Raw genomic sequence first — 24,758 nt, 5'->3', positions numbered from 1 at the left:
TAGCCTGTCGGCTAGATCTGGTGTCATGGTCCTCGGAGAAACGGCCAGACGCTCCTCTTGGCAAAGGCACCGCACACCCCTGATGGGGACAGATGGACAACCCCAGGAGCCCCGCGTGGCAGCTGTTACACTGATTTTCAAGTGCGGGGGCCTGAGCCCCGCCTGTAATAACATTTTCCTGGCTGGCTCTGACCTCTGAATCTCGCTGATTTGTCTAACACACACTGTGAACATCAGCGAGTCAGGACTCAAAGCCAAGACAGCTAAATTGCTTTTAAATGGCAGGAGATGCTTAAGACAGGATTTCTGTGACTTGGTCATTAACTTGTTTACATCCCGATCTGCGCTTCTTTCTCATGTCCCTTCCTCTCAATTATTTTTTCCCTCCCTTGATACTGCAACCTGTTTGGTGAAGTTTTCAGCGGCAGTTATCTCTCACCTTTAAGACACTTCTGTAGGCAATTCAGGCTTCTGCTCTTAGACAGCAGTCAATACAGATGCGGGAATTTGAAAAAAATATATCCTACTCACTGTATCATTTTCCATCAGCCTGCTTGTATCACCCCCATTTAACGAAAAACAACCTTTCCTCCTCCCTCCTAGAAAGGAGAGGTTAAATTGATATATTCAGAGGAGTAACACAAATAACCTTGTGTGATGATAATTTCGGCTATATTATTCTACGATAACTCAAAGGCCCAAACGCCTTAAGCGTGTCACACATCAATCAATGCTTCCAGATATAAATCTAGATATGACTCTTTGATTTGACTCTCTGCAGCCAGTGCCTGGGTTGTCCCAGCCCTTGAGCCCTTGTTCCGCGTAGTCCACATTCCTTCTCCTTCCTACAGAGCCCACCACTTCTGTTTCTTTCTTACACCAGCTGGAAAGATCCAGATTTAATTTGAACGTGCGAAACTGAAGCCCGTGGCTCTTTAACAAAGAGCAGAGACACTGGCCTCTTTCTGAAGCTGCCCATCGCCCTGAATTCCAGTCCTTCATCCAACCCCACAGCAAGCATTTCTGAAATACAGAGTGTTTTCATAGAACCAGTCTACATCTTAAGTATCACCCGGGAGAAGAGGAAATAAAAACAGTTTACATGTTCATCAATCTCGAAAACAAACTCGCCATGCTGTTATAAAAATCAGTCTGCTTGCTTGTAAGTGGAGGCGTTCTAAGGTTACAGAACGCTGGTGTCGTGATGGGCACGGATTTTCTAACCATTTGCCAGGGGGCTACATTTCCCGTGTGGAGCTTTCAATCCCTTTGTTTGGGATCGAAGATTCTCCTCCTTTGTTTCCCACCTCGAGGGTGTACTTATTGATACCGCAACCTATTTCTTTGTGTGGCTTCTCCCCAGACCCTCTCCTCCCACAAAACATCATCGGGACTTTCCTGATCGCACCGCTCAGCTTTTCTGCTGTCCTTTTTCCTCCTCCAGCGTCCCGCCACCCCCCTCCCCTGAGCACACGTGCCCCTTGCTCTCTGAGCAGAGGCGCAGGTACCTGCTGCATGCCTTGCATGGTCTGCTGCAGGAACTGCACCTGCTGGTCGTTGGTCAGGTTTTCCTCCGTCCGAAACAGCTGCTCCTTCTCCTGCTTCAGCAGCTCCACCTCGTTCCTGTAGGCGTCCAGCTGCCATCGGAGGCTGTCATTCTCCTCTTTAAGTGCATAGGCCTGGGCGGCCAGGGCTGCGGGGCAGACAGAACGAGTTCAAGTGAGTGACCGTCTCGCTGAGATGGAGGGCCTTCGGTGCTAAAGGGAGCCTTGCACCCCAATTTTTTATTTTCTAGTTTTTTTGTTGTTGTTGATGTGGGCCATTTTAAAAGTCTTTATTGAATTGGCTACAGTATTGCTTCTGTCTTATGTTTTGGTTTGTTGGTGCAAGGCATGTGGGATCTAAGCTCCCCGACCAGGGATCGAACCCACACCTCCGGCACTGGATGGCCAGGGAAGTCCCTCTTCACTCTGATTCGTCACATTTGCGCCAAACTCAAATGCCCTACCCTGGGGCGCTGCCTTATTTCACGGCTGGTGCTGCCTTATTTTATAGCTCACTTCTTTGGGAATGTGTTAGCTATTCTGTCTGTCCCGTCTTATGGGTGCTTGTGGGTACAGGATGAATTCCTTCTGAATTCTTGTCTCCTGACCTCTGCCCCGACCCTAGGCTCCCTCTCAGAAACTGATCTGGGTTGGTGGTGATGAGAGCACTCAGAATTCCAGGCAAACTCTATCTACCTTGTGACCGCCCTCTCCCTTTCAGCAGGATGGCTTAGCTCCCGGGAGGGCCACGTTCATTCACGTCATTCGTGGTCCCCAGGTGGAGGCATGCAGCCACAGCCGCCCAGGGGAGGGTAGGGGGAACTGACCCACACACCGTTCCTTCCCGCTGAACTGCTGGGACAGACTGCACAAGTCTGTTAGCTCCTTCTAACTCCTCTCAGGACGGAGACCTGGTTCCATCTGTTTCACCAACAATTTCCGACCCTACCCCTTCCTAAAACCTGAAACTCTCTAAGTGGAGGTTCAGAGCTGACTCACTCCCCACCCGACGGAGAAACCGGGATGGGTAATTCAGGGCCTTACACATCTCATGACTCCAGAAGTAACTGAAGTGGCGTACAGAAGAGCAAATGGGACCAAGGCAAATTGAGGATGGGGACGCCCTTCCTTCGTCTCTAGCTGACTACCTGCTGGTCTCCGCAGCAATCACAATAGCTTTCTGAGCTCTCACAATATAACAGACGCTGGCCCCCACACTCACTCACTCCATCTCCCCCAGCAGCTTCTGATGCGGGTACTGTTCTTATTTTTCCGCTTTACAGATGAGAAAAATAAGGTACATGGATGTTAGAGAATTTGTCTGATTTCACAGAGAGCATCATCAACAGCCTTCAAACCCAGGTTGGGCTCCAGAGTCTCTGTTCCCAGTCACTGGGCTAGTCTGCCAGCCCAATGGGTTTAGTTCTGAACAGATTATTTTAAAAGAACCCCCAATTCTCTCCACTTTTTTTTTTACCAGTCTCCCATACTTTCTCTGCCTCCTTCAGAAAAGCCATTCGCTACTTTTATAAGCAAGATAAAAGGGAAGATATTTAAAAAGTCCGTTATCAGAAGCTTCTTTAAAGACGTGACTTCTGGTTTGTAAGGACTTGGTGTGGAACCTTGCTCCAGGAGGTTCCTGGTCCAGGATCATTTCCATCCACTCCCCAGCAATCTACCAGTTCCAGATCCAGATCAAGGTCAGCCTCTGGGGTCACAGTTCCACCATGAAGAGATGACAGATGTGTACAGAGGTCCTCTGAAAACCCACTGAGCTCTCTCCTCAAATAACTGCCATCAAATTACGCCAACAGTCGTTCAATAGTTGAGTGTTTCATGGCATTCTACTTTGTACAACTGATGATGTATATAGTACCCACTGAAAGACTAATCTAGTAGAGCATGCAATTAACCAGAAAATTCCCTACCTCAAACCATCAGGGATCAACCAGTCAATGAGCACTCACTGCACACGCACTCTGTGCCCGAGCCTGTCTGGGCCTCTTGGATCACAAAACAAGGAGACAGAGTAGGTCTCTCCTCTCAAAGAGCTTGATATACAACAGAACCTGCAAGTTTGAAAGGAACGTACTCAAAGGAAGAGAGGAGAGGCTAATGCCTGACACGTGAGCTAAGTCGCTCAGCTGTGTCCACCTCTTTGGGACCCCATGGACTGTAGCCCGCCAGGCTCCTCTGTCCATGGGATTCTCCAGGCAAGAGTACTGGAGGGGGTTGCCGTGCCCTCCTCCAGGGGATCTTCCCAACCTAGGGATTGAACCCACGTCTCTTACATCTCCTGCATTGGCAGGTGGGTTCTATACCATTAGTGCCACCGGGGAAGCCCACAGTAGGCACTCAAAAAATATTGGATAAATAAATGAGCGACCAACTTAGTGTCAGGGTTTATGGCAGGGGACTCCATCCTACAGGAATTCAGAGGAGAGAAAGGAAAAGGCAGATGGGAATAATGAAGGAGGGCTTTGAAGGCTGAAAGCCCATGAACTGGTGAAGGGCGTCTCAGTCAGGAACAAGAGCTGAAGCAAAACCCAGAGATGGGAACGGAAGGCAGACTCCTTGGGACAGGAAGCAGAGAAGCTTGACTGAAAGTGCAAGAGTCCGTCTGGAAGCAGTGAAAGGTGAGCCGTGCTGCATGACGAGAGGGGATGGAGGCCAGCTGGACCACTGGGCCAACGGGGCGGCCAGCTGAGCACTGCTGAGGGCGCCTGCCAGTGGAAGATGTGACGAAATCGGCGATTTAGGAAGATTGGTTTGGCAATGGTGCGTGGAATGAACTGGAGGCTGAAGAGGATGAGTAAAGGAAATTTTATTTGCTGTATACGTAGTTTTCAGGGACTGATTCATAAATCAGAAATGACCCAGGGTCTATCTTGGGGGATGGGCTGAGTGTGTGCACATGTGCTACGTCGCTTCAGTCGTGTCTGACTCTGCAACCCAATGGACTGTAGCCTGCCAGGTTCTTCTGTCCATGGGACTCTCCAGGCAAGAATACTGGAGCGGGTTGCCATGCCCTTCTCCAGAGGATCTTCCCGATCCAGGGATCAAACCTGTGACTCCTGCATTGCAGGCAGATGCTGAGCCACCAGGGAAGCCCAGAGAATGAGTTAGTGGTTTTTTAAACATGGTGCGGCCCAATACCGCACCGCATCAGATCCTGTCCACACCCTGACAACTCAGTTTATCAACCCTTAAGGAAATGGGTACCAGGCATCATTTAAGAGAGGGATGTTGTAATAGGGCAAAATTAGAGAAAATGCAAATGACAGAAAAAGTGTTGGCGCTACAGAAGCACGTTACTACATTTAGTAGCATTCAAAGACACTTAAGTCATTTCCTTAGGAAGCTCCATTTGGTCCCTTCTCAGTTCAGAGTGGCATTTTTATTATCATAACTGATAGCAGGTGTTCGTGAAGAAATCGATTAGTATGCAGAGATGGAAATTACATTTTCCAAATGAATTGCCGAGTCTGCAAGATATGCTGAAATCTGGGTAGCAAAATGCAAGCAGCTATAAAGCATGTGCCAGCAACATTATTTAAATAAATTGTCTGAACATAAATACATAGAGGGAAGTGCACCATCCATTATTTTAGGACTTCTCTTAGAATGGCACAGCTGACAGCTCTTACTCTTGGCTTGAGCTGAGTGACCACTGCTCCTGCCAAGTAGGATACAACGTCGTTAGCATTTCTGGAATAGGCATGTGATAGCATCATATTTAAAAAGATGAAAAATAATCCAGCAGGTGTAACTATCCACTCTCATCCCCTGCTCCCCTCCCCCCAAATCAATACCATAGCCAACCCCATCAACATTTATATAATGGGGGCATATAACTGATTTAACATTCCTTATTAAGTGATTTCAAGCCTGGTATCTGCAAAAAAATCTTGGTTTCTCATGTGGCTGCAAAGTGGTTATTTTCTAAAGGGTGAGAAATTGTCTATTGACTCCACTTAACTTCTGGCCACCTGTTTGTAAACATTTTTCAGCATCATGCTGCTTGGATCCGCCCCTCAGATGAGGCTTCCTGGAAGAACTTAGATTATGTTTCTTGGACCAGGGCTCTACAGGAAACAAAAAATGCTAATCATTTCTAACTTAATATCATTTCTCAGTGTATTCAAAATTCAGAAACTTGAACGGTCTACCTTTTTTCCTCTCTTTTTTTCTAGGGTACTGTATTAAACAGTTTTGAAAATGTATAATGAAGCTTCCATGATAAAATTTACCCTTGAATTACATTCGATTACAATACAAATGGGTAACAAACCCACCATTCAAATAAGCAGGATTAAAAATAAAATGACAGTAGGCATCTTTTTGTAGGAATTCCTGTGGAGAATGCACTGTGTTGCAACAAACAGAATTTTTAACATGTGGATTACTGACTTTCCATAAAATTTAAAGAAAAAGAATACGTTGAGACACTTTAAATGTAAACTATTCTGAACATAACTGAATTTTCCTTTGGTGATTTTAAGTGAAAGTCACTCAGTCATGTCCAATTCTTTGTGACCCCAGGGACTACACAATCCATGGAATTCTCCAGACCAGAATACTGGAGTGGGTAGCCGTTCCCTTCTCCAGGGCATCTTCCCGACCCAGGGATCAAACCCAGGTCTCCTGCATTGCAGGCAGATTGTTTACCATCTAAGCCACAAGGGAAGCCCAAGAACATTGGAGTGGGTATCCTATCCCTTCTCCAGCGGATCTTCCTGACCCAGAAATTGAACCCAGGTCTCCTGTATTGCAGGTGGATTCTTTACCGGCTGAGCCAGCAGGGAAAAGCACTGCTGTATCCAACGGTGTCTACAGATGATCATTCATTCATTCACCAATCAGCTGTGTGAGGCCACATGCAGGGAGCTGTGACCTCCATGAGGGTGAAGCCAATGCAGGCATCGGCTTATACTTGCTCAGGACCTTAGGAAAATTCTGTTACAGGGATTTTCTGGTTGGATCAAAATGGAAACAAAGACACTGGAAAAACCCTGCTAAACAAGATTAAATTCCATTTCAAAAATTAGCACCAGACTACTAAAATTAACCAAAGCATATGAAAGTTGATCCAAAGATTGAATTGCACCACTGTAAACGAGGCTTAAATGCATTATGGCACCTCACTGCACCCTTGACTAGATCCTATATAAACCATTATTCTTCATATTAATTATGGTCAGAGTGACCTCCTCTTCCGACTCCTCTATTACTTACTGTGTTTCCATGGGAACAGATAATGGCATGCTTAACTTCTTTAAGTAAATAATCTGGTGAAAGCCTTGAAATCTCTCTCTTAGCAGCCTGAGCCAGCCTCAGAAAAATAATTAGCACTCTATGGAAATATGTAAGTTATTTTGGGTTATGTCCCAGTAAGCTGACAGTATGTTAATATCTTTTTCCTGCTCAGGCAAGATGTAACTAAATAATCAAACACTATAACATATTGTTTCTAACAATATCTGGATTTCTTGAGAATTGTTTGTCTTGGTGTCACTGGGGGACTCTGTGCTTAATGTCCCTCCCTCCCCACTGCCAGCCTCCCCTCTTCCAGGAGGACGCTGCTGAGCTGTGCATTGCCTCCTTGTGTGCAAAGAGCATCTTTCCCAAGGATTTCATCAGCTGCAACCGAAACAGGCCCTTGTGCTAATAGGTCCAGAACACAGGATGATGGGATGGGTCTGAGACCTGGAAGATATGGTCGCCGTTATCTGCTTGCCTTCCAGCTCCCACAGCCCCGGGCACCTAGGGACCAGGCTCCATCTGCCTCCCTGCATCTGCTCTTCTTCTTGAAGGGTGCCTGGGGTGTCCAGCTGCTCTGCTGTGGCACAGATACGACACTATGTCATGCTTTTCTCTGCTCGGTGAAGCTCATTCTTGAGGGGTGACCGGGCCAGGCACTGCCATCTGACTGGTTCTTACGGACGCAGTGTGAGGTGTGTGAGATGTGCCTTCTGCTCAAGCCTGCATTCTCTTCTTGCTGCTGAAACGGGCCTGGGTCTCTGAATCGCTGCATGGAGGAAAGGTGCCGAGGGACCAAGAATACCTGCTTTGGACTCTACTGGGCTCCAAAATCACTGCAGATGGTGACTGCAGCCATGAAATTAAAAGACGCTTACTCCTTGGAAGGAAAGTTATGACCAACCTAGACAGCATATTCAAAAGCAGAGACATTACTTTGCCAACAAAGGTCCGTCCGGTCAAGGCTATGGTTTTTCCAGTGGTCATGTATGGATGTGAGAGTTGGACGGTGAAGAAAGCTGAGTGCCGAAGAATTGATGCTTTTGAACTGTGGTGTTGGAGAAGACTCTTGAGAGTCCCTTGGACTGCAAGGAGATCCAAGCAGTCCATCTTAAAGGAGATCAGACCTGGGTGTTCATTGGAAGGACTGATGTTGAAGCTGAAACTCCAATACTTTGGCCACTTCATGTGAAGAGTTGACTCACTGGAAAAGACCCTAATGCTGGGAAGGATTGTGGGCAGGAGGAGAAGGGGATGACAGAGGATGATATGGCTGGATGGCATCACCGACTTGATGGACATGGGTTTGGGTAGACTCCGGTAGTTGGTGATGGACAGGGAGGCCTGGTGTGCTGTGATTCATGGGGTCGCGAAGAGTCGGACATGACTGAGCGACTGAACTGAACTATGCCCAAGAAATAAGCTTTATTTTTCTTTGGGTAAAGCCACTTGAAGATTTGGGACTTAACTGTAAAGCAGCTGACACTGTTCTACCCCAGTTTCCCAAACATTGGCTTGGATCAGAAACTCCCGGTAGGTGTGTTTAACACGTATTTCTCAGTCCTCCCCGCAGAGTTTCCAATGGGATTATGTCAAGGATGCGGCCTGAGAATCTGCCTTCCTCCAAGTTCCCTGTGATGCTGCTGTCGCTGGGGCCGAGACCACATTGGAGAGCAGCGGCTCAGACCACGGCTCCGTCTGCTCCTTGGCTTCTGAACTGCAGCACGGTTAGCTTGTTTGGGCAAATACTTCTGAGGGCACCACAGGCTCAGCCTGGCCTTCTGGTTTCATTCCTTGACCTTCTGAATGAGCCCAAGCCCCATGCTCTGCGCCAGGGTAGGCAGTCCTGTCCCAGCCCTGTCCCCATGCCCCAGCTACCTCCTTAAAAAAAATGGGGAGATCTGAGCAGAAGATACAGTCACCACCACTTTCCTGTCCCTGTTTTTTTCACCAACAGTACCAGCAGGCATAGAAGTAGTAATGAAAACAGTAATAGCAGTAGTAACAGCTAAGGATGTTATGTGCCTAAGCCGATGATTTACACAATCTCCTCCTGCCCTCATGGAAACATGACATAGTAAATATGACTATTATTTCTCTTTTCCAGGAGACGGGACTGAGTTTGAGCGATGTGGAGGTTACACAGCTGGCTGGAGGTGCAGAGTTTTTCCTCGGCAGGGGGAACTCCAGAATCTGCACTCTCCAAAGTAATGCCACTGGGGTGGCCTCGCATAGTAAGTGCTGCAGCTTGAGAGCAAAAGGAAACCAGGGACCCTGCTGCAGGGCCTGGTTAGTTCCTAACAGAGGCGAACACTGCGTTACTGGCTCCGTTTGGCGACTGTTCCACAGGAAAGGGGCTCTGTTATGGAGGCAGACGGGATGAGACTATTTTAAAACACACACACACAGATCTTCTGCAGGAGTTGTTTGGGAATAAGCAATGTGGAAGTTAAACTAAGGATTCTAGAGTCTTGAGGCTTGACTTGATCCACTCGGCAGGGATCCTGTCTTCTGTGCTGTATCCCTCTTCGATGAAACAGCGGCACTGAGGCTGCCAACCACTGAGCATCTGGGCTTTGGCCAGTTAGTGAGGCTCCCTGACTTGACCACAAGTGCATGGCTTTATTTCTGAGCCTCTATTGTGTTCCATTGTGCTATATGTCTGTTTTTGTGCCAGTCCATACTATTTTGATGACTGCAGCTTTGTAGTATAGCCTTAAGTGATGAGGTCTGATTCCTTCAGCGCCACTCTTCTCTCACAGAAAACTCTAATTTGAAAAGATACACGCACCCAATGTTCATAGCAGCACTATTTACAACAGCTAAGACATGGAAGCAACTTAAGTGTCCATCACAGATGAATGGATAAGGAAGATGTGGTATATATACACAATGGAATATTATTCTGTCATAAAAAAGAATGAAATATGGCCATTTGCAGCAACATGCATGGACCTAGAGCTTATCATAGTAAACGAAGTAAGCCAGAGACAACTATCATAAGATATCACTTATACATGGAATCTGAAAAAAAGTAAGCTTATTTACAAAATAGAAATAGACTCACAGCCACAGAAAAGCGATGGTTACCAAAGGGGATACGGTGAGAGACAAATTACGAGTTTAAGGATTAAAACATGCATACCAATATACAGAAAATAGATAACCAATAAGGACCTACTGTATAGCTCAAAGAACAATATTCACTATCTTGCAATAACCTATAGTGGAAAAAGAATCTAAAAAAGAATATACACACACATGCTTGTGCGTGTGCTAAGTCGCTTCAGTCGTGTCCGACTCTTTGCTACCCTATGGACCACAGCCTGCCAGGTTCCTCGGTCCATGGGATTCTCCAGGCAAAAATACTGGAGTGGGTTGCCATGCCCTTTTCATATATATAATATATATATATGTATGTATATATAACTGAATCACTTTTTGCATACCTGAAACTAACACAATATGGTAAACCAACTGTATTTCAATACAATTGTTTTTTTTTTAAAGGCTCTATGAAGACAGCCAGGTCCAAGGGCTCAGGCTGGCTCTTTCAGTCCTGAAGGACGTTCCAGGGTGCACTGTACCCATCTGAACGCCCCTATGCTGTGCTTTTCTAAGTGTCTTCAGCTGGAGGAAAGGTAGTAGAGACCCCTCTTCCCACAGATTCCCCTGGTCTGAATGGGCCCAGAAAGATCCAGGACGGGGACCAGATGGCCCTCAGATGACAGGACAAAGCCCTGGCTCCTCGGGCTGGTGTCACAGCATGCCTCCAGCATCCTGGCACAGCGCTGGGGAGCATCAGACGCCTGCCTCGCAGCTAGTCTCCTGCTAGACAGCCTCTCCTGCTCCCAACAAACTGAAATCGATCTGTTTTCCAGCAACACCTGTATCGCCACTGAAGCAGCAATCTTCTTCCAACTGCTGGCGGAAATTCCTTCTGTTACTGTTCTTCAGGATTATTATTATTACAACTTAGCATTGACATAACATTTTCTGTTTGCAGCGGCTGTGCATTAGCTGTGATTAGGGAGAGCTCACGAGAAGCACAATGCAGTGTCTGTTTCCATCTTTGTGTGAGGTCACTGGAATAAGGGTAATTTGAAGAGTGCAGGTAAGCTGGATCCTGTTATTATAACGGCTTGTGCGAGTCTGCAGGCACACCTGGCAGCAGGTGACTCGGGAAAAGAAAAAAGAAAACAATCTTCCATCGCCCTGTTCACAGAGCTCCTCCTAAGGACACAATCTGCTGGTGGCCATGACTATGCTGTGCCACTGGGCCACTGACGCTGCTGAGAACTGACCTCACACTTCATTGCTTTTCCATCGACGTTATTATATCTGATACAGCCCCCCCCCCAGCCCCCCGCAACTCTCCCATTTACTGTCCTGGAGGCGAGTAAGTGAAACAAAGAGGCACGCCTGTTCCTTCTACCAGCAGGGTGCGTCTGCCATTTAAATGGCTGAGGATGCCCCGAGAGTCCGCGGGGAGGCACAGAGTCCCGCAAAGCTGAGCTCCTCGCCTGCTCTAGGCGAGCACACCTGCCTGACCTCAGGGGTTCGGTGACCAGTGACGCGCGAAATGAGACAGGCGCGGATGGGCCTGGGGGTCCCTCACCTGCTCTCCCCTCCCCGTGCTGTGGTGTCGGATGGAGGGAGAGGCTGGGCAAAGGAGGGCTGCTGGGGGGCGGGTTGGGCCTTGAAGGCAGGCTCAGGCTGCGAAAGGCTGCAGGACGTGGGAACGGCCGCCAGCCGAGAGGATCACGTTCACCAGGGACCCGAGGAGCCAGCCAGCCGGTGCCGGCGACAGGGAGAGATGGGCGCGGGGGGAGGAGGCTGGGCCGCCGAGGGCCCCCGCGTGCAGTCACCACAGCGGACGCGTCAAGAGCATTTCCACCAACTCTCGCTTTTAAAATCGGACTTCAGTTTGCTTTTCCACCTTCCGTCCCTATTTCTATTTCCAAGGCGCACGACTACCTTTCCCTCCCAGCTCTGAAGGCTTTACGGTTTCTTTTTAAAGAGAAGGACGCAGGTTTGCTGGAACAAGGGCCCCACCCTGACCATGCCCTCGCCGCCTAGACGGCACCCCTCTCCAGGGACGGTGCTCCGCCCTCGCTGGCGGTTGGTCTCTCCAGAGAGAACAGCTTCAAACTGCACCCCTTCCCCTGAAGGCATTCACTGCTCTCCCTTCCTCACCTCGCTCTCCTCCCAACCTGCAGATTTATTTCCCTTTTAACAAAGTCACTTCCAATTTTCTTCAAGAAACCTCTCCCTCAAGGAGTGATGTTTTTCTACTTGTTCTCACCCCCTGCGTGCTCTCTCTCTCTCCCTCTCTCTCTCCCTCTCTCTCTCCCTCTCTCTCTCTCTCTCTCTCTCCCTCCCTCCCTCTCTCTCTCTCTCTCTCTCTCTCTCTCTATATATATATATGGCTGCCTGCTACCACACAAGACACACCCCACTCTGAAATGTGCGGTGGAGGTCAGCCCACGTGAAGCGTGTGCTCAGTCCTAGACACCATCCTTCACAAAGAAGAGTGGCCTTTTCCACAAAGAGGTTATTAAAACACCAAAATACCTGGGGTAACACAGATGAGCTAAAAAGAAAGCCTCTCGCTCCCCTCAGGTTTTGTGTCGAGCATAAACTCTGCCCAGGCTGAGGAACAGGAACCGAGGCTGCTGGGAAGCGGTGGGCAGTGATTCCCCTCCACACGAGCCTTGTCACCAATGCCGAGACTGGCTGAAGCCCCCATGTTGTGTCTGGCATCCAAGGTGGAATGACTCTGGCGCCTCTGTGCCCCTTGGTCATGTCCAACTCTGTGTGATCCCATGGACTGTAGCCCGTCAGGCTCCTCCACCCATGGGATTCTCTAGGCAAGAACACTGGAGAGGGTTGCCGTTCCTTTCTCCAGGGGATCTTCCCCACCCAGGGATCAAACCTGTGTCTTCTGTGCTGCAGGCAGATTCCCTACCGCTGAGCCACCAGGGGAGCCCAGAATGGCATGTCGCCCAGCCAGCAGTCCAAGTTTGCTCCACACACAGCCGCTGCCTGTCCTACCTTGGTGTCTTGTAAAAGGGAGTTCCTGGACCCATCCCAGCCCCCCGGAACCTGAGCTTCTGACACGGGGTCTGAAGCTTTGAGGGTGACTCTAATGTCAAAGTTTTAGGACCACTTCACTAGCCTTTAGGGACGAGATCCCCGGTTTCTCTGTAACGAGCTTTCAGGCTTGTGCTTCTTTCATTATTTTTTGACACCTGCTTTCTCTCAGCCTTTTCCTAACAGCTTCTGTTACTGAAAGGAATTTTCCCCTCTCAAGCTTGTACCGTCCAGCATGGCTTTCCAGGATTTTCTGCCTTCTGTTCTGCCTTCTCATACTTCGCTCATCTATCTCCCTGCTCCTCTGAACGCTGCTTACTGCCCTTCCTGTGATGATACTGTGACTGAATGCTTTCATAAATCCTCCAGGCAGTGTCTCCAAAACACATTTCTCTGATCTACTCGATGTGGTTGTGTATTACTTTTTCTTGCAGCCATATTTCTGGAGAGATCGCGGCTGCAGCGGATTTGTGGTCTGCACCCAGGAGAGGCTGGGCTGCACCCTCGTGCTCGGCGGTGGGGCAGGGGTGGCACTAATCGCCCTTGACCGAGGGCCCTTGGACCGGCCTCTCACTGGAGGAGCGGAGACCCTTCTTGCGTGCAAGCTCTCCCCAGACTGGTCAGTAGGTCCTGTGAGGCCTTTCTCTTTGGCCAACGCCCAGACACCCCTGTTTTCTTCTCTTACCACTGATGGATGAGAAAACAGTCCCTGGCTATTCTCCCAGCATTGGACAAGAGCAAGAACTCTGTCCTTGGCTCTCATCCCATCTTTCTGCATCAGGCTACTTTCATTTTTCCTCGCAGCTAGTCTTTTTTCCCAATTAACCGAGGGCTATTAGGATGCATCGCACACAGATACGGGGGGAATTCTCCACCTGGGTCATGCACGCCATACTTATATAAACTACCTCCCTTTCTTCTCTCTTTGGTCCTTTATCATTGCCTATCTCAGTTGCTTTCTCTCGACTGAACATTTTTATCTTCTACTTCATTTTCATTCTCTTCTTCTCTCTTTTTAGTTGGGGTATAGTTGCTTTACAAAGTTGTGCTAGTTTCTGCTGTACAACCAAGTGACTCAGTTATACATTTACATATATCCCCCTCCCTCTTGGCCCTCCCTACCTCCCACTCTTCATGCTACCCTTCTAGGTCCCCACAGAGCCCTGAGTATAGCTCCCTGTTTGTTACCTTACAATCTCTCTCTTTTTAACCTTCTTTTCCACCTATAATTGACAGCCATCAATTCTTCTATCACGGGCCAGTGGTTTCCAATCCTTTGCACATCAGACCTGCCTGAGGAGTACTGTAATAACACATGTACCTGGGCATTAACCTCTAGGCACTGGTGTTGTGCAAAGTTTCCCAGGTCTTCCCCGCTCACAGCCGGGGCTGGGAACCACTCATTTCACCTTCTGTGATTGTTCAACGGTATGTTCTCCACCTTGTCACGGTACCACTTTCAAAATGCCCTGGAAACCCTTAATTGGTTATTTCTTACAAAGTTGAGGAAACCCTCTTAGGATGAACCTTATATTACTGCCAAGAATGCCGAGTCTTGGAGAAGGGACATCACTGGCTGAGCCACACTGGAAACAACTCGAAACTTCCTCTGGGAGCCTCTTACCTTGTCTGGTTCAAAGTTATTTCTGAACTCTGCGGTGAATCGAACATCTCTCTTCCAGCAACACCAATTCTCACTCATGTGGGCCACTTTCTCAGAGCTTTTCTAATGGTTTGACCACTCAGGTGAGGTAGTCTTCAAAAGAGCATCAGCGTGAGGTTGGCATCCCTCAATCAGGCCCAGAAAATGGGAAGGAAATATAAACAGCAGCCTCTCAAACGCTTATTTTCAGGGACTTCCCTGGCAGTCCAGTGGTTAGGACTTCATGCTTCCACTGCAGCAGGTTCGATACTTGATCGGGGAATGATGATCCCACATTCCACAAGGTGTGGCCAAACAAACAAAAAACTTATTTCCAAAACTCGTGTTCTCTCCTCCAGCCAGACGGCTTCAGCTGGACACCTCTTTTCCTTACTTCTTTTCACCCCGAGAGCTTGAGTGTGACCAAACTCTGCTTTAACAACCTCAGCATTCATCTTCTTGGAGTCCTTGGGCAGGGAAAAGTGCGTGTGTTTCATAAACTGTCTGGATGGCTAAATTATAGCATATTTTTCCCTGAGAGAGAGTTGTTCGGATATTAAAACCCACTATATATTGAGTATGATCATGCTTCTCACATCCCCACAAAGAGAAGTTCTTGCTTTGCTTATTAAAATGATGTTTCTGATGGGGATAATTTTTCAGGTAGCAATGTTTTATTCTTCCTGGTGACGCCTTAGGATCCCTCTGCAAGTGCTGAAGCCCCAGTTCAGCACAATTAATCAGACACTAAATGCTTTAAAACAGCACTGCCCCTTTTTCTAATTGAGAAATAGTGCTGTTTGGGCAAGTTGAGAAGGTGACCTTGATTGAATTAGAAAGGTCAGGGACAGAACAGACTTCAAGCCCATATTCAATGATTTTAAAGAAATGACTTCCCTCCAATTAAGCAGGAATTAGCATGAAATATTTTGTTTCTGAAAGGTGAAAAGAATTCCCCTGAGAAAGCAGTTCTCTGCTTACTAGCTTTTTATTGAACTTGGGAGAGAAGGTGCCACAGATGGTTTTATATCAAGTGCTTTGTTAACATGGTGTTGATGGCCTGGCGTCAATTACACTATTCCTTTGGAGCCTAAATGTTATATAGAATGGGCAAAATGTTCAATCTAAGTTTTGGTTTCTATTTCAAAAGCTCAAGGACCTAACAACTTTCTGTTACTACCAAAGGAAAAAAAAAGCTCTATTTTCCCATCTGCAATCATCTCAACCTAGTTCTAGGAGAAAAATGGTTTCAAACATTACCTGACATTATTTCTTTGTTGTTTTCCCTTTTAGCTCCATCCGTCACCTTGCCAAGTCTCCCATCTTTTAATGACCTGAAAGAACACATCCTTCTTCCTGCTCTAAACAGGAACATGCAGATGTCTCTGCATAATTCTGGAAGAGGCTCCCACAGAGAAGTGAGGAGGGACAGAACACACGTGGTGATTCAGGGACCACCACGTGCATCTGAGGGGCAGCAGTTCCAAGAGGACGCTGGCTGGGCTGTTCTGCATCCCAGTGTCTGCCCTTGTCAACCTCAGAGAGTCGTGCAGACACAGATTATACAATATGCAAGAGCGAAGCAGAGCAGTGTTAGAAAGAGAGAAGGGGCTTGACAGCTATATGCCAGTTATGAGACTTGGGGGCAATTAGTCAACCTCCATTAGACCCCAGGGTTCTCATCTGAAAAACATGGTCAGTACTGTGAGGATCAAACAGATAATAGATTTTTTTGGGGAGGGGGGCATCTAAGCTGAAAAAATATCCTTCAACAGATTAAAAAATTAGTTGAATTGGTTCTTCCTAGTTTTTATTTCCAATCCATTTGGTTAACAAATTCTTGTCCATTGACTGTGTACCCTGCAAGGTGGTGGCCATTCAGAGAGGTTAAAAGATTCTGACCTAGTTCTGAAGGAGTAGATGGTAGAAAGTCTATCTCACCATTATTTACTTAAACAAACAAATAAAAAACCAAACAAACAAAAACCAAGCAAACTTTCTCCAGGATGACAGAATTCAGCTGAATAGATTTGCCCTTCTTTTCAGATCCTCGCAGCGTTCACGGCTCTGCCTGTACGAGTTTATCTGTTAGTTTTGGCTGTGATTTCTGAGGGTGTGGAGAGCACGTGCAGTATGGACCCACGATCCAGTGTTATTCCAAGGAAAGGAGATCTCTGGTAGCTACTGGGATTTTTCAGAGTAGGAAAACAGCACGCTCAGTTCAAAGACTAAGTCTCATACAGTCTTACAAGACTTTGCTACTTTTCCTTCTTAATACGGCACCGCAAGACATGATAGCATGATCCCATATGCATTGCAAGCAAGAGTTCGCTAAATATTTGTTTTTGTTTTATCATTGCTTTGTATTATGGCATTGCTTAAGACAATTTCATGGAAACAAAGGGCTGAGGATAGAGAAATGGCTAGCTTTACAACGTTCAGATTATCTAACTAGAAGAAAAGTCTAGAATGGCAAGCGGAGACATTTCTGAAACAACTGGTAAATCACTAAAGAAAAGAATAACAAAGTTCTGTGAAGCAATTATCCTTCAATTAAAAAACAGAAATCTCTTATCCTGCTTCCAAGAGATTTGCCAAACTCGAGTTACCACTTAAGTTTTGCCTAAAAACTTGTAATTACAAAAAATCACTAATACAAACTTGCAGAATTTATTCAGCATTCCAGCTACTTATTGTTGGGAGTAAAAAACTACATTTTTGTCATTATAATTTTCAACATAGGGTAAGAAAGGAGAGGACATAATACTTCTAAGATCTCGTTCCAATCAAAACATGCCCAAGTCTGTGTATCTCAATAAGATTACTACTATAGATGCTCTCCTTCAGACATATATTTTCCAGACTGATTGAGGGGTACATGCCATAAAGAAGAAGCCTCAGGAGCAAGGAAGGAGGGAGAATGCTTCAACAGGTCTTGAAATTAGATGGAAAGTCAATGAATGATTTTCAGGTAGGCTCTCCGAGTCCCTGGGCATGCAGAGAAAACATGAGTTGGGAAATCAAAGAACTAATACTGTAGCTCGGATCATTCTCGATCAATCATCACATCTGCGCTTACATTTTGGGTAGTTTTATTTTCCTCTTCGCCTTTCTGGAGAGTCAGGGAATGGAACACTTGGGCTTCCATTGGAAGACAGTGTATCTACCTGGTTTATCAAAGGTGTACATGACATGGCACGATTCCTCCCCCATGTAAATACTTCACTTCTTCAAAGCAGGTCTTCTTCTTGTTCAAAGCCACAGAACAGGTTGTTTTTGAGGAAAAAAATATCACTCGACTTGAAAAGGGATTGTGCCAGTTTCCTGAATATTTTTAGAAGCTGGCGTTTCTGCTGGCATGGGCTAGAGAACAGTTTGCCACATGCTCCGCCTGTAACTTCTTTCTAGTCAGCAGAAAATCCCGAGAGTAACGGGAAGACTAAGAGACAGCCGCAATGAGCTCGGTCAGGATGAACATTTTCAGGTAACGAACATACCCAGTCTATCTCTGCCTCCCAATGGCCTCATGGCACCAGGCACGAGGCAGGCACTCAATGTCCTTGGCAGATTTCACTGACTCTGTTGATGCCACTCAAGGCATCTGAGGAATATTCCGGAGCCTTTTCCCCTCTAACACGCACAGAGCAGTGCCATAGAAAGATCATCAACCTGGAAAGAAGGGAACTAGTACTGAGTTCTGGACCTTCTACTTACTATCTTGGGCAAATAACATAACTTCTCAATGGAGAGCTGCACAGTCCTATCTGTGCAAAGAGGAGGGTATACAAACTGATTTCTAGGTGTTTCTTCCACATCTGATGAAGAAACTCCTCATTGCCAATCTCCTTGTGACGAGGAGCTTCTCTGGTGGTCCAGCAGGTAAGAAACCACCTTGTAGTACAAAGGGACCCCGATTCGATCCTGGCCTGGGAAGATCCCAGACCCAAGCAACTAAGCCAGTGTACCACAACTACAGAGCCTGGGCTTCAAGTACTGACGCCCATGTTCCACAACAAGAGAAGACCGCACACCGCAGTGAGAGAAAGCCCGTGCGCGGTAACGAAGACCAGCACGGCCATAAATAAGCAAATATTAAAACCAAAGAGCTTCACATGGCTGCCTAGATTAGAACTTGCACGATTTCTTAGATCTTTAGTTTAATAGCTATGCAAATATGATCATACTTAGAACAGGAAACTGCAAGACAATATGGTCTAGGAAGCTGTAAAATACAGAAAATTAAATGTGATAATTCCATTTGGGTTTTCCTGATAGTTCACTTGGTAAAGAATCTGTTTGCAATGCAGGAGATCCTGGTTCGATTCCTGGGTCGGGAAGATCCACTAGAGAGGGGATAGGTTACCCACTCCAGTATTCTTGGGCTTCCCTTGTGACTCAGCTGGTAAAGGATCTCACATGCAGTGCGGGAGACCTGGGTTTGATCCCTGGGTTGGGAAGATCCCCTGGAGAAGGGAAAGGCTACCCACTCCAGTATTCTGGCCTGGAGAATTCCATGGACTATACAGTCCATGGGGTCGCAAAGAGTAGGACACGACTGAGTGACTCTCACTTTCACTTTCCCTGTCCAGGGCTTCCAAGTATCATGAATAGCAGGTGGACTTTCTAAGAAAGGGCAGAAATAATTACTGCTACTCCTTTAAATTACTTATTCCATTAGTTCTATGGCACTTAAATGTGAATGGCTCACTGAGATTCTACTGGACGTCTGTCCTCATGGTCTGTCTTCCTGCAGCAGACATTAGCATCTTTAGGTCTGCGATTAATGAAGCTTATGGGCAACACTGTTAGAAGTCAAGGTACAGTCACTACATATCGCTAACTGTCTTGAACAATGCAGTATAAAAGCACAGAATTAGGAAGATTGTGTTCACGAACAGTACATTAGGGCTAAGAAGCTGGTAGTAGCATATGTTTTAATAAGGTCTGGTATCGATTATTTTGGCCAATGTCCTACTTTAACAGTGTTATAGTCACACTTGAAGATTTCAGATGGAAAGGTAGAGAAGAAAATCAATAGACACTATCTTTCCACTACCAACCAGCTACATATCTGTATGGTTTTCCGCCATGCTCACATTTAAGGGACCTGAAAGATGCTATGCGGAAGGCTGGCCCAATTTCCAGGCTTTAATAACCTTAGGTATCTACTCTGACCACCTCAGAGACTACAGCTTCAAATCATAAAGGTTCACAGGAAGGAGTCTATGACCCAGAAAGGATACACATGCATTTGCTCTACATTTTCTGTTTCATTAACATATAAAAAAAGCTTTAAAAAAACCTCACTTGCCATACAAATTGGTCTGACTGAAAACAAAATCATATAGAATTGTTTCTGAGCTTTAAAAATATATACAAAGATGCTTATACAGTTAGGCTGTGCAGAAGAAAGTCTTTTGTCTTGTTATAACTAACACAGTTTTATCTTTTATTATTGGCAATAATTAGATTCTCCAAAATTAACAAGTATTTTTTATGTAAAAAATAATTTCATTTTTGAAGTGCTACAGCCTGCCGGAGGGCAATGGATTCATCTACTAAAAGCGTTTTCTATAAGCACCAACTAGAAAGATTAGGTGGGCACTTAAAAAATTACATCAAGTTTGAAAAGAATAATTCTCATTTTGTAATCAGAAATTCTGACTTTTAGTTACAAACTAAGAGGAAAAATTAGGAATAAATGCTGCTAAAGAATTCTTTTTTACATTTAGAAAGGAAAAAGAAAAGAGTCGCAAACTTACCCAGATTGTCATCTAAACTCACTCGAAAATACTCTGCTGTTTTTTCCAGAAGTTGTGCAAACCCCAGTTAAATTCCAACAACACTGTGTTAATTTTGCTCAAATGCAAGCTGAAAACATATTTTAACATCCTGTCAGAATGAGATACTAAGAGTGTCGATAAAATGACACTAAAATAAATGTAAATTTAGATTGCTGTTACAAGTGGCTGCCTGGCTCTGGGAAGATGCTAGGTTGCTATAGTATTTTCCATAGCAACTTTGCATCTTATTACATAAATATTCCCTCAGTGTCCTTAGAGCCTGCTAAGAAAACAGGATTAAATCTGCTCCCCAACGTAATGATCCCGCAATCAAACCTTATCAGAATGAAATGCCCAGGAAACACAATAAACTGTAATGTAGACCACAGTGCTCCTGGCAGCTGAAAGGCATCCGAGTACCACAGGCGGGTCAGGGGCAGCTGTGCTGTGACCTCAAGCTGCCCACCGGTCACTTGTCTACACTCCCTCTGGGTCAAGGTCTCTGCGCCTCTCCCTTTCTAAACATTGTTTGATAAGTTCCCCACTTTTCTCCACTAGCTGCCATCTGCCCATCCGCCCAGGTGCCCTTCACCACACTCTGGGGACTCCTGTCACCAGGCAGGAAGCCAGGGCTTCAGAGAGCAAATGCAGCGGGGCTGGAAGCACGTGCTGGACTGTCACCCAGGAAACCAAGCAGAGAACCCCCTGGGCTCCAAGCTAGGCGGGCCAGGCGTGGATAGGCAGAGACTCTCTGCCAGGGCTCGCCTGGTTCTCTGCAGGGGCCACACAGCTAAGTGGCTGAGGCATTAGGGGAAAATCCACGGTCTCTGAGACACAGCACAATTTCAGCAACATGAACTGATTCGACACGAAACACACGATTATGGAAAATTTGTGCATATGTGAGAGCGATGTTGGGAATACGGCATTGTTGTGTGCTACAGAAAAACAAGATTATAAAGGGATTTGGCTTAAAGAGAGTTTAAGCTCCAAATCTGAATTTACACAACAGATAAGCACGCTTTGGTGGGACAGGTGTGTTGCTGTGACAAGCAACCCTCCACCACAGGGTTGGGACTTTCCAGGTGGCGCTAGTGGTAAAGAACTCGCCTGCCAATGCAGGAGACCTAAGAGATGTGGGTTTGACCGCTGGGTGAGGAAGATCCTCTGGAGGAGGGCATGGAAACCCACTCCAGTATTCTTGCCTGCAGAATCCCATGGACAGAGGAGCCTGGTGGGCTACAGTCCATGGGGGTCGCACAGAATTGGACACGACAGAAGCGACTTAGCACGCACGACGCACACCTCTTACATATAAAAGGTAAAGAATGATTTATACATTTCTCAGAAATACATCCGTCATGAGATGAGAACTGCAGCTGCACACGAAATCACCAGGGAACTGAAAAATCTGCCGCAAATAAACATCGATTTGATTTCCTTTGGCAAGATTAGCAAGATTAAAATACAAAGGAAGAAACAGAGCAGAAGCCTGGACTGCTTGCAAATGAAGCTCCATGTCAAGAGATTAGGAGCAAAGCTGGCTGCTCAGCGCACTTCTGAAGACTGATTTCCTCATCTTGAATCCATGTAGGTTGTAGCTGATCACATCTTCTTGTCTGGCCCTGGAGGTCCCAGAAGACACTCAACTGTGGTAATAAAATGCTCATGTTTAACTCGGTGGCGACTGATGGACACACATCACCATTCTTATTTCCCTTTTGGGTTACCATCACATGTGAAAACGGGAAATCTACAAACACCTTAGGTGAGCCTCTGGGGCTGGTGTCTAATTGGAATATCTCTGTTGGGTCTCCTTCATGGCTCTCAAAAGCACTTCCTTCCAGGAAATAAACTGAATCAGAAAAATGAAGGCAGTCCTGGTATTCAAAGAGATCAGGGACAGCCAGAGAGAGCTTTATGATTATTAATCTTTTAACCTGACTTCCGGCTGTGAATGAAACTTCAGACATACTGAATACTGCTGACCCATTTATGAGTCCCTAATCTGACTCAGTTGTCAAAAATCCTTGTTTGACTTCTTACTGGAATTAAAAAGAAGCCTGTACCTGTGCTGTGGTTGAGTCTCCGTGGAAAATCGACAACCTGGACAACACTCTTCATAATTAAGAGTATTTGTCCCTACAAAGAACTCCGAGTTTAAGTGAGGTGTAGTTAAAACCCAAGAGTGTCTGTACATTATGGAATGGTTTAAGGGTTGTGTGTTAAGCAAGGGCTGTTTTAGTTTTACTTTTCTCAAATCTGTGTTCAACGTATAATGTATACTCACCAAATACTGCGTGAGGTACACACACTGGAAGCGATGCCCATTTTGTTTTATACTGAATTTAAATTAATGGCTTGAAACATATTTGGCTTCAGGCACTGCATTTCTATTAACTTAAAAAATGTTCATATTTCTCTTCAAAAAGTATCGTATAGCCTGGAGGGCAAGGCAGACTGTGTCTAAACTCTCCCCGTACCCCTGGGTCCATAATGCCTTGAACACAAGAAGGTGACTGACAAATGCTTGCTGATCATTAGGTTAATACTAGAGTTTCAACTCTCTGGGTCACAGCCTCTTCAGCATGTGGCATGGGAATTCTGGGCATGCGGGAATTCTGGGCATGCAGAAATTCTGAACACTGGAGAAATCAACCATCCCTGTTTGAACATGCCACTTCATGCCTGACATTGCCATTTAACCGGAGCAAGTGTTTTTAAGGCCACCATCCTCTGACTTACGGGATGGCACCATCCAAAACAGACAGGAAGAAGAAGATGATGCGACTGAAGTCAACCAGCTTTTATTGAGCACTTACTTGGTGAAAAGCCCAGGACCAGGTGTTGAAGGATGATTAAGATAAGAGGCAGAGTTAACAGCCACTGAGTTACTTGTCATGTGCTAGTCAGAAGGGCTTCACAAGATGCATGAACTCTCTCAACACTGATGCTCATCAGGTTCTGCCAAAGGAGGCCTTAGGATTTAGGACAGACTTCCTCTCTCCTTCCCTTCCTTCCAGCGCACTCCTGCGCCCCCTCCACAGCCAATCTGGAGGGAGGAAGGAGAAAGCTGAGGGAGAAGCAAGCTGCGGGGAGGGACGGAGAGGGAGTGGGCGGGAGAGAGAGAGGGAAGTAGGAATACACTTGGTTTTAAAAGTTTGGCTTGATTGTAGCAGGAGGCAGACTGTGCAACAATACATTTGAATTTTTATCAGCAATTATCTTCAGGGGTTTTGGAGCAGGATGCCAGTCTTCCCAAACGAATGCTTTGATACGTCTGTCTTGATTTTCAAATGTAATAACAAAACTCATTTTCATTTTCATCAGCATTTCAGTTTGGCTCCAGCAAATCCCTTTCCCCTCTTTAAGAGTCACCTGCTGAGCCTCAGTGACCAGCCTGCCCAGAGTGGAAGGGACAGCTGATCTGGGCGAACTCTGGCCAAAGACACACTGTAAATTACCAGGAATGGTAAACAGCCAAAGTACAAGGAAGCATTCTTCTTAATCAGAAGAGCAGAGATGGCCTGAAAAACTTTGATTAAAAGAAAAAATTAAACTCAAGGTATCATAGAAATCTTTCCTTTTCTGAAAACCAAAGTCCGTTCTCTCCATCTCCCCATCAGAAATAAAACCTGTGGAGGTTGGTTTTTTGTTCTGGGAAGGCAGGACTGGTAGGAGGCTCCCAGGAGGTGATTCCCCCCTGGCATTTCTAAGAATTTCTGGGTCAGATGCTGCCAGGAAGGTCTGAGGGAAAATCTCAAGATTTCAGAAGAAGAGGAAGGGCCAGGGGATTCCTTAGAGCAGGGAACCCCAACCTCTGGGATCTGATGCCTGATGACCTGAGGTGGAGCTGATGTAACAATAACAGACATAAAGTACACAATAAATGCAATGTGCTTGAATCATCCTGAAACGATACCCTTATCCCTTAGTCCATGGAAAAAATCTCTTCCGTGAATCCAGCCTCTGGTGTCAAAAAGGTTTGGAATCACTGGAAAAGACGCAGAAGGTTGCTTCTATTGTGAGTCTGGCAGCTTCCGTGTCAGTGCAGTAAAGTGCTGTCTTCAGAGGCCTGCTAAGAGGTGACTAGACATGCAAATTTGTAGCTAAAAAAAAATGAGTGGCCCGTTACCTAAAGAGATGCTTCCGAAAGATCCGTTTCCCTCAGGCTGCAGTGCAGGCAGCCGAACCTGAACCACTTTCAGCAGTTCACAGGGATCTTTTGTCTGAGGCTTGGCCAAAGATCAAAGGGATTCCTGCTCTCAGGCTGTGTCCCCTGAATAGGCTGGGCTGAGAGAACCACCACCTGCCTTTTGGCAGGGTCTTGAGGGCTCAGTGGAACAAGGGTGGCTTTCCCTTCCATCTCATCAGTCCCGCACTTGCCTCATAAACCACATGCCATGTTCTCTGGTCCATCTCGTTTGGAAAAGCACA

At 46.3% G+C, this 24,758-nt stretch overlaps 1 protein-coding gene across 1 annotated transcript in view; it reads right to left on the bottom strand.

The window, feature by feature from the left end:
• ENOX1 (ecto-NOX disulfide-thiol exchanger 1) overlaps positions 1–24,758 on the bottom strand; it is a 244,144-nt gene that overhangs the window by 106,242 nt on the left and 113,144 nt on the right. Inside the window, exon 10 of the mRNA XM_018056315.1 lies at positions 1,509–1,693. Within this exon, the coding sequence (XP_017911804.1) occupies positions 1,509–1,693 (185 nt within the window). The remainder of the gene's footprint in view (positions 1–1,508; positions 1,694–24,758) is intronic.

The sequence above is a fragment of the Capra hircus genome, chromosome 12, assembly GCF_001704415.2.
Source record: "Capra hircus breed San Clemente chromosome 12, ASM170441v1, whole genome shotgun sequence".
Classification (NCBI taxonomy): Eukaryota; Metazoa; Chordata; class Mammalia; order Artiodactyla; family Bovidae; genus Capra; species Capra hircus.
This window is presented reverse-complemented; position numbering and strand designations above follow the sequence as displayed.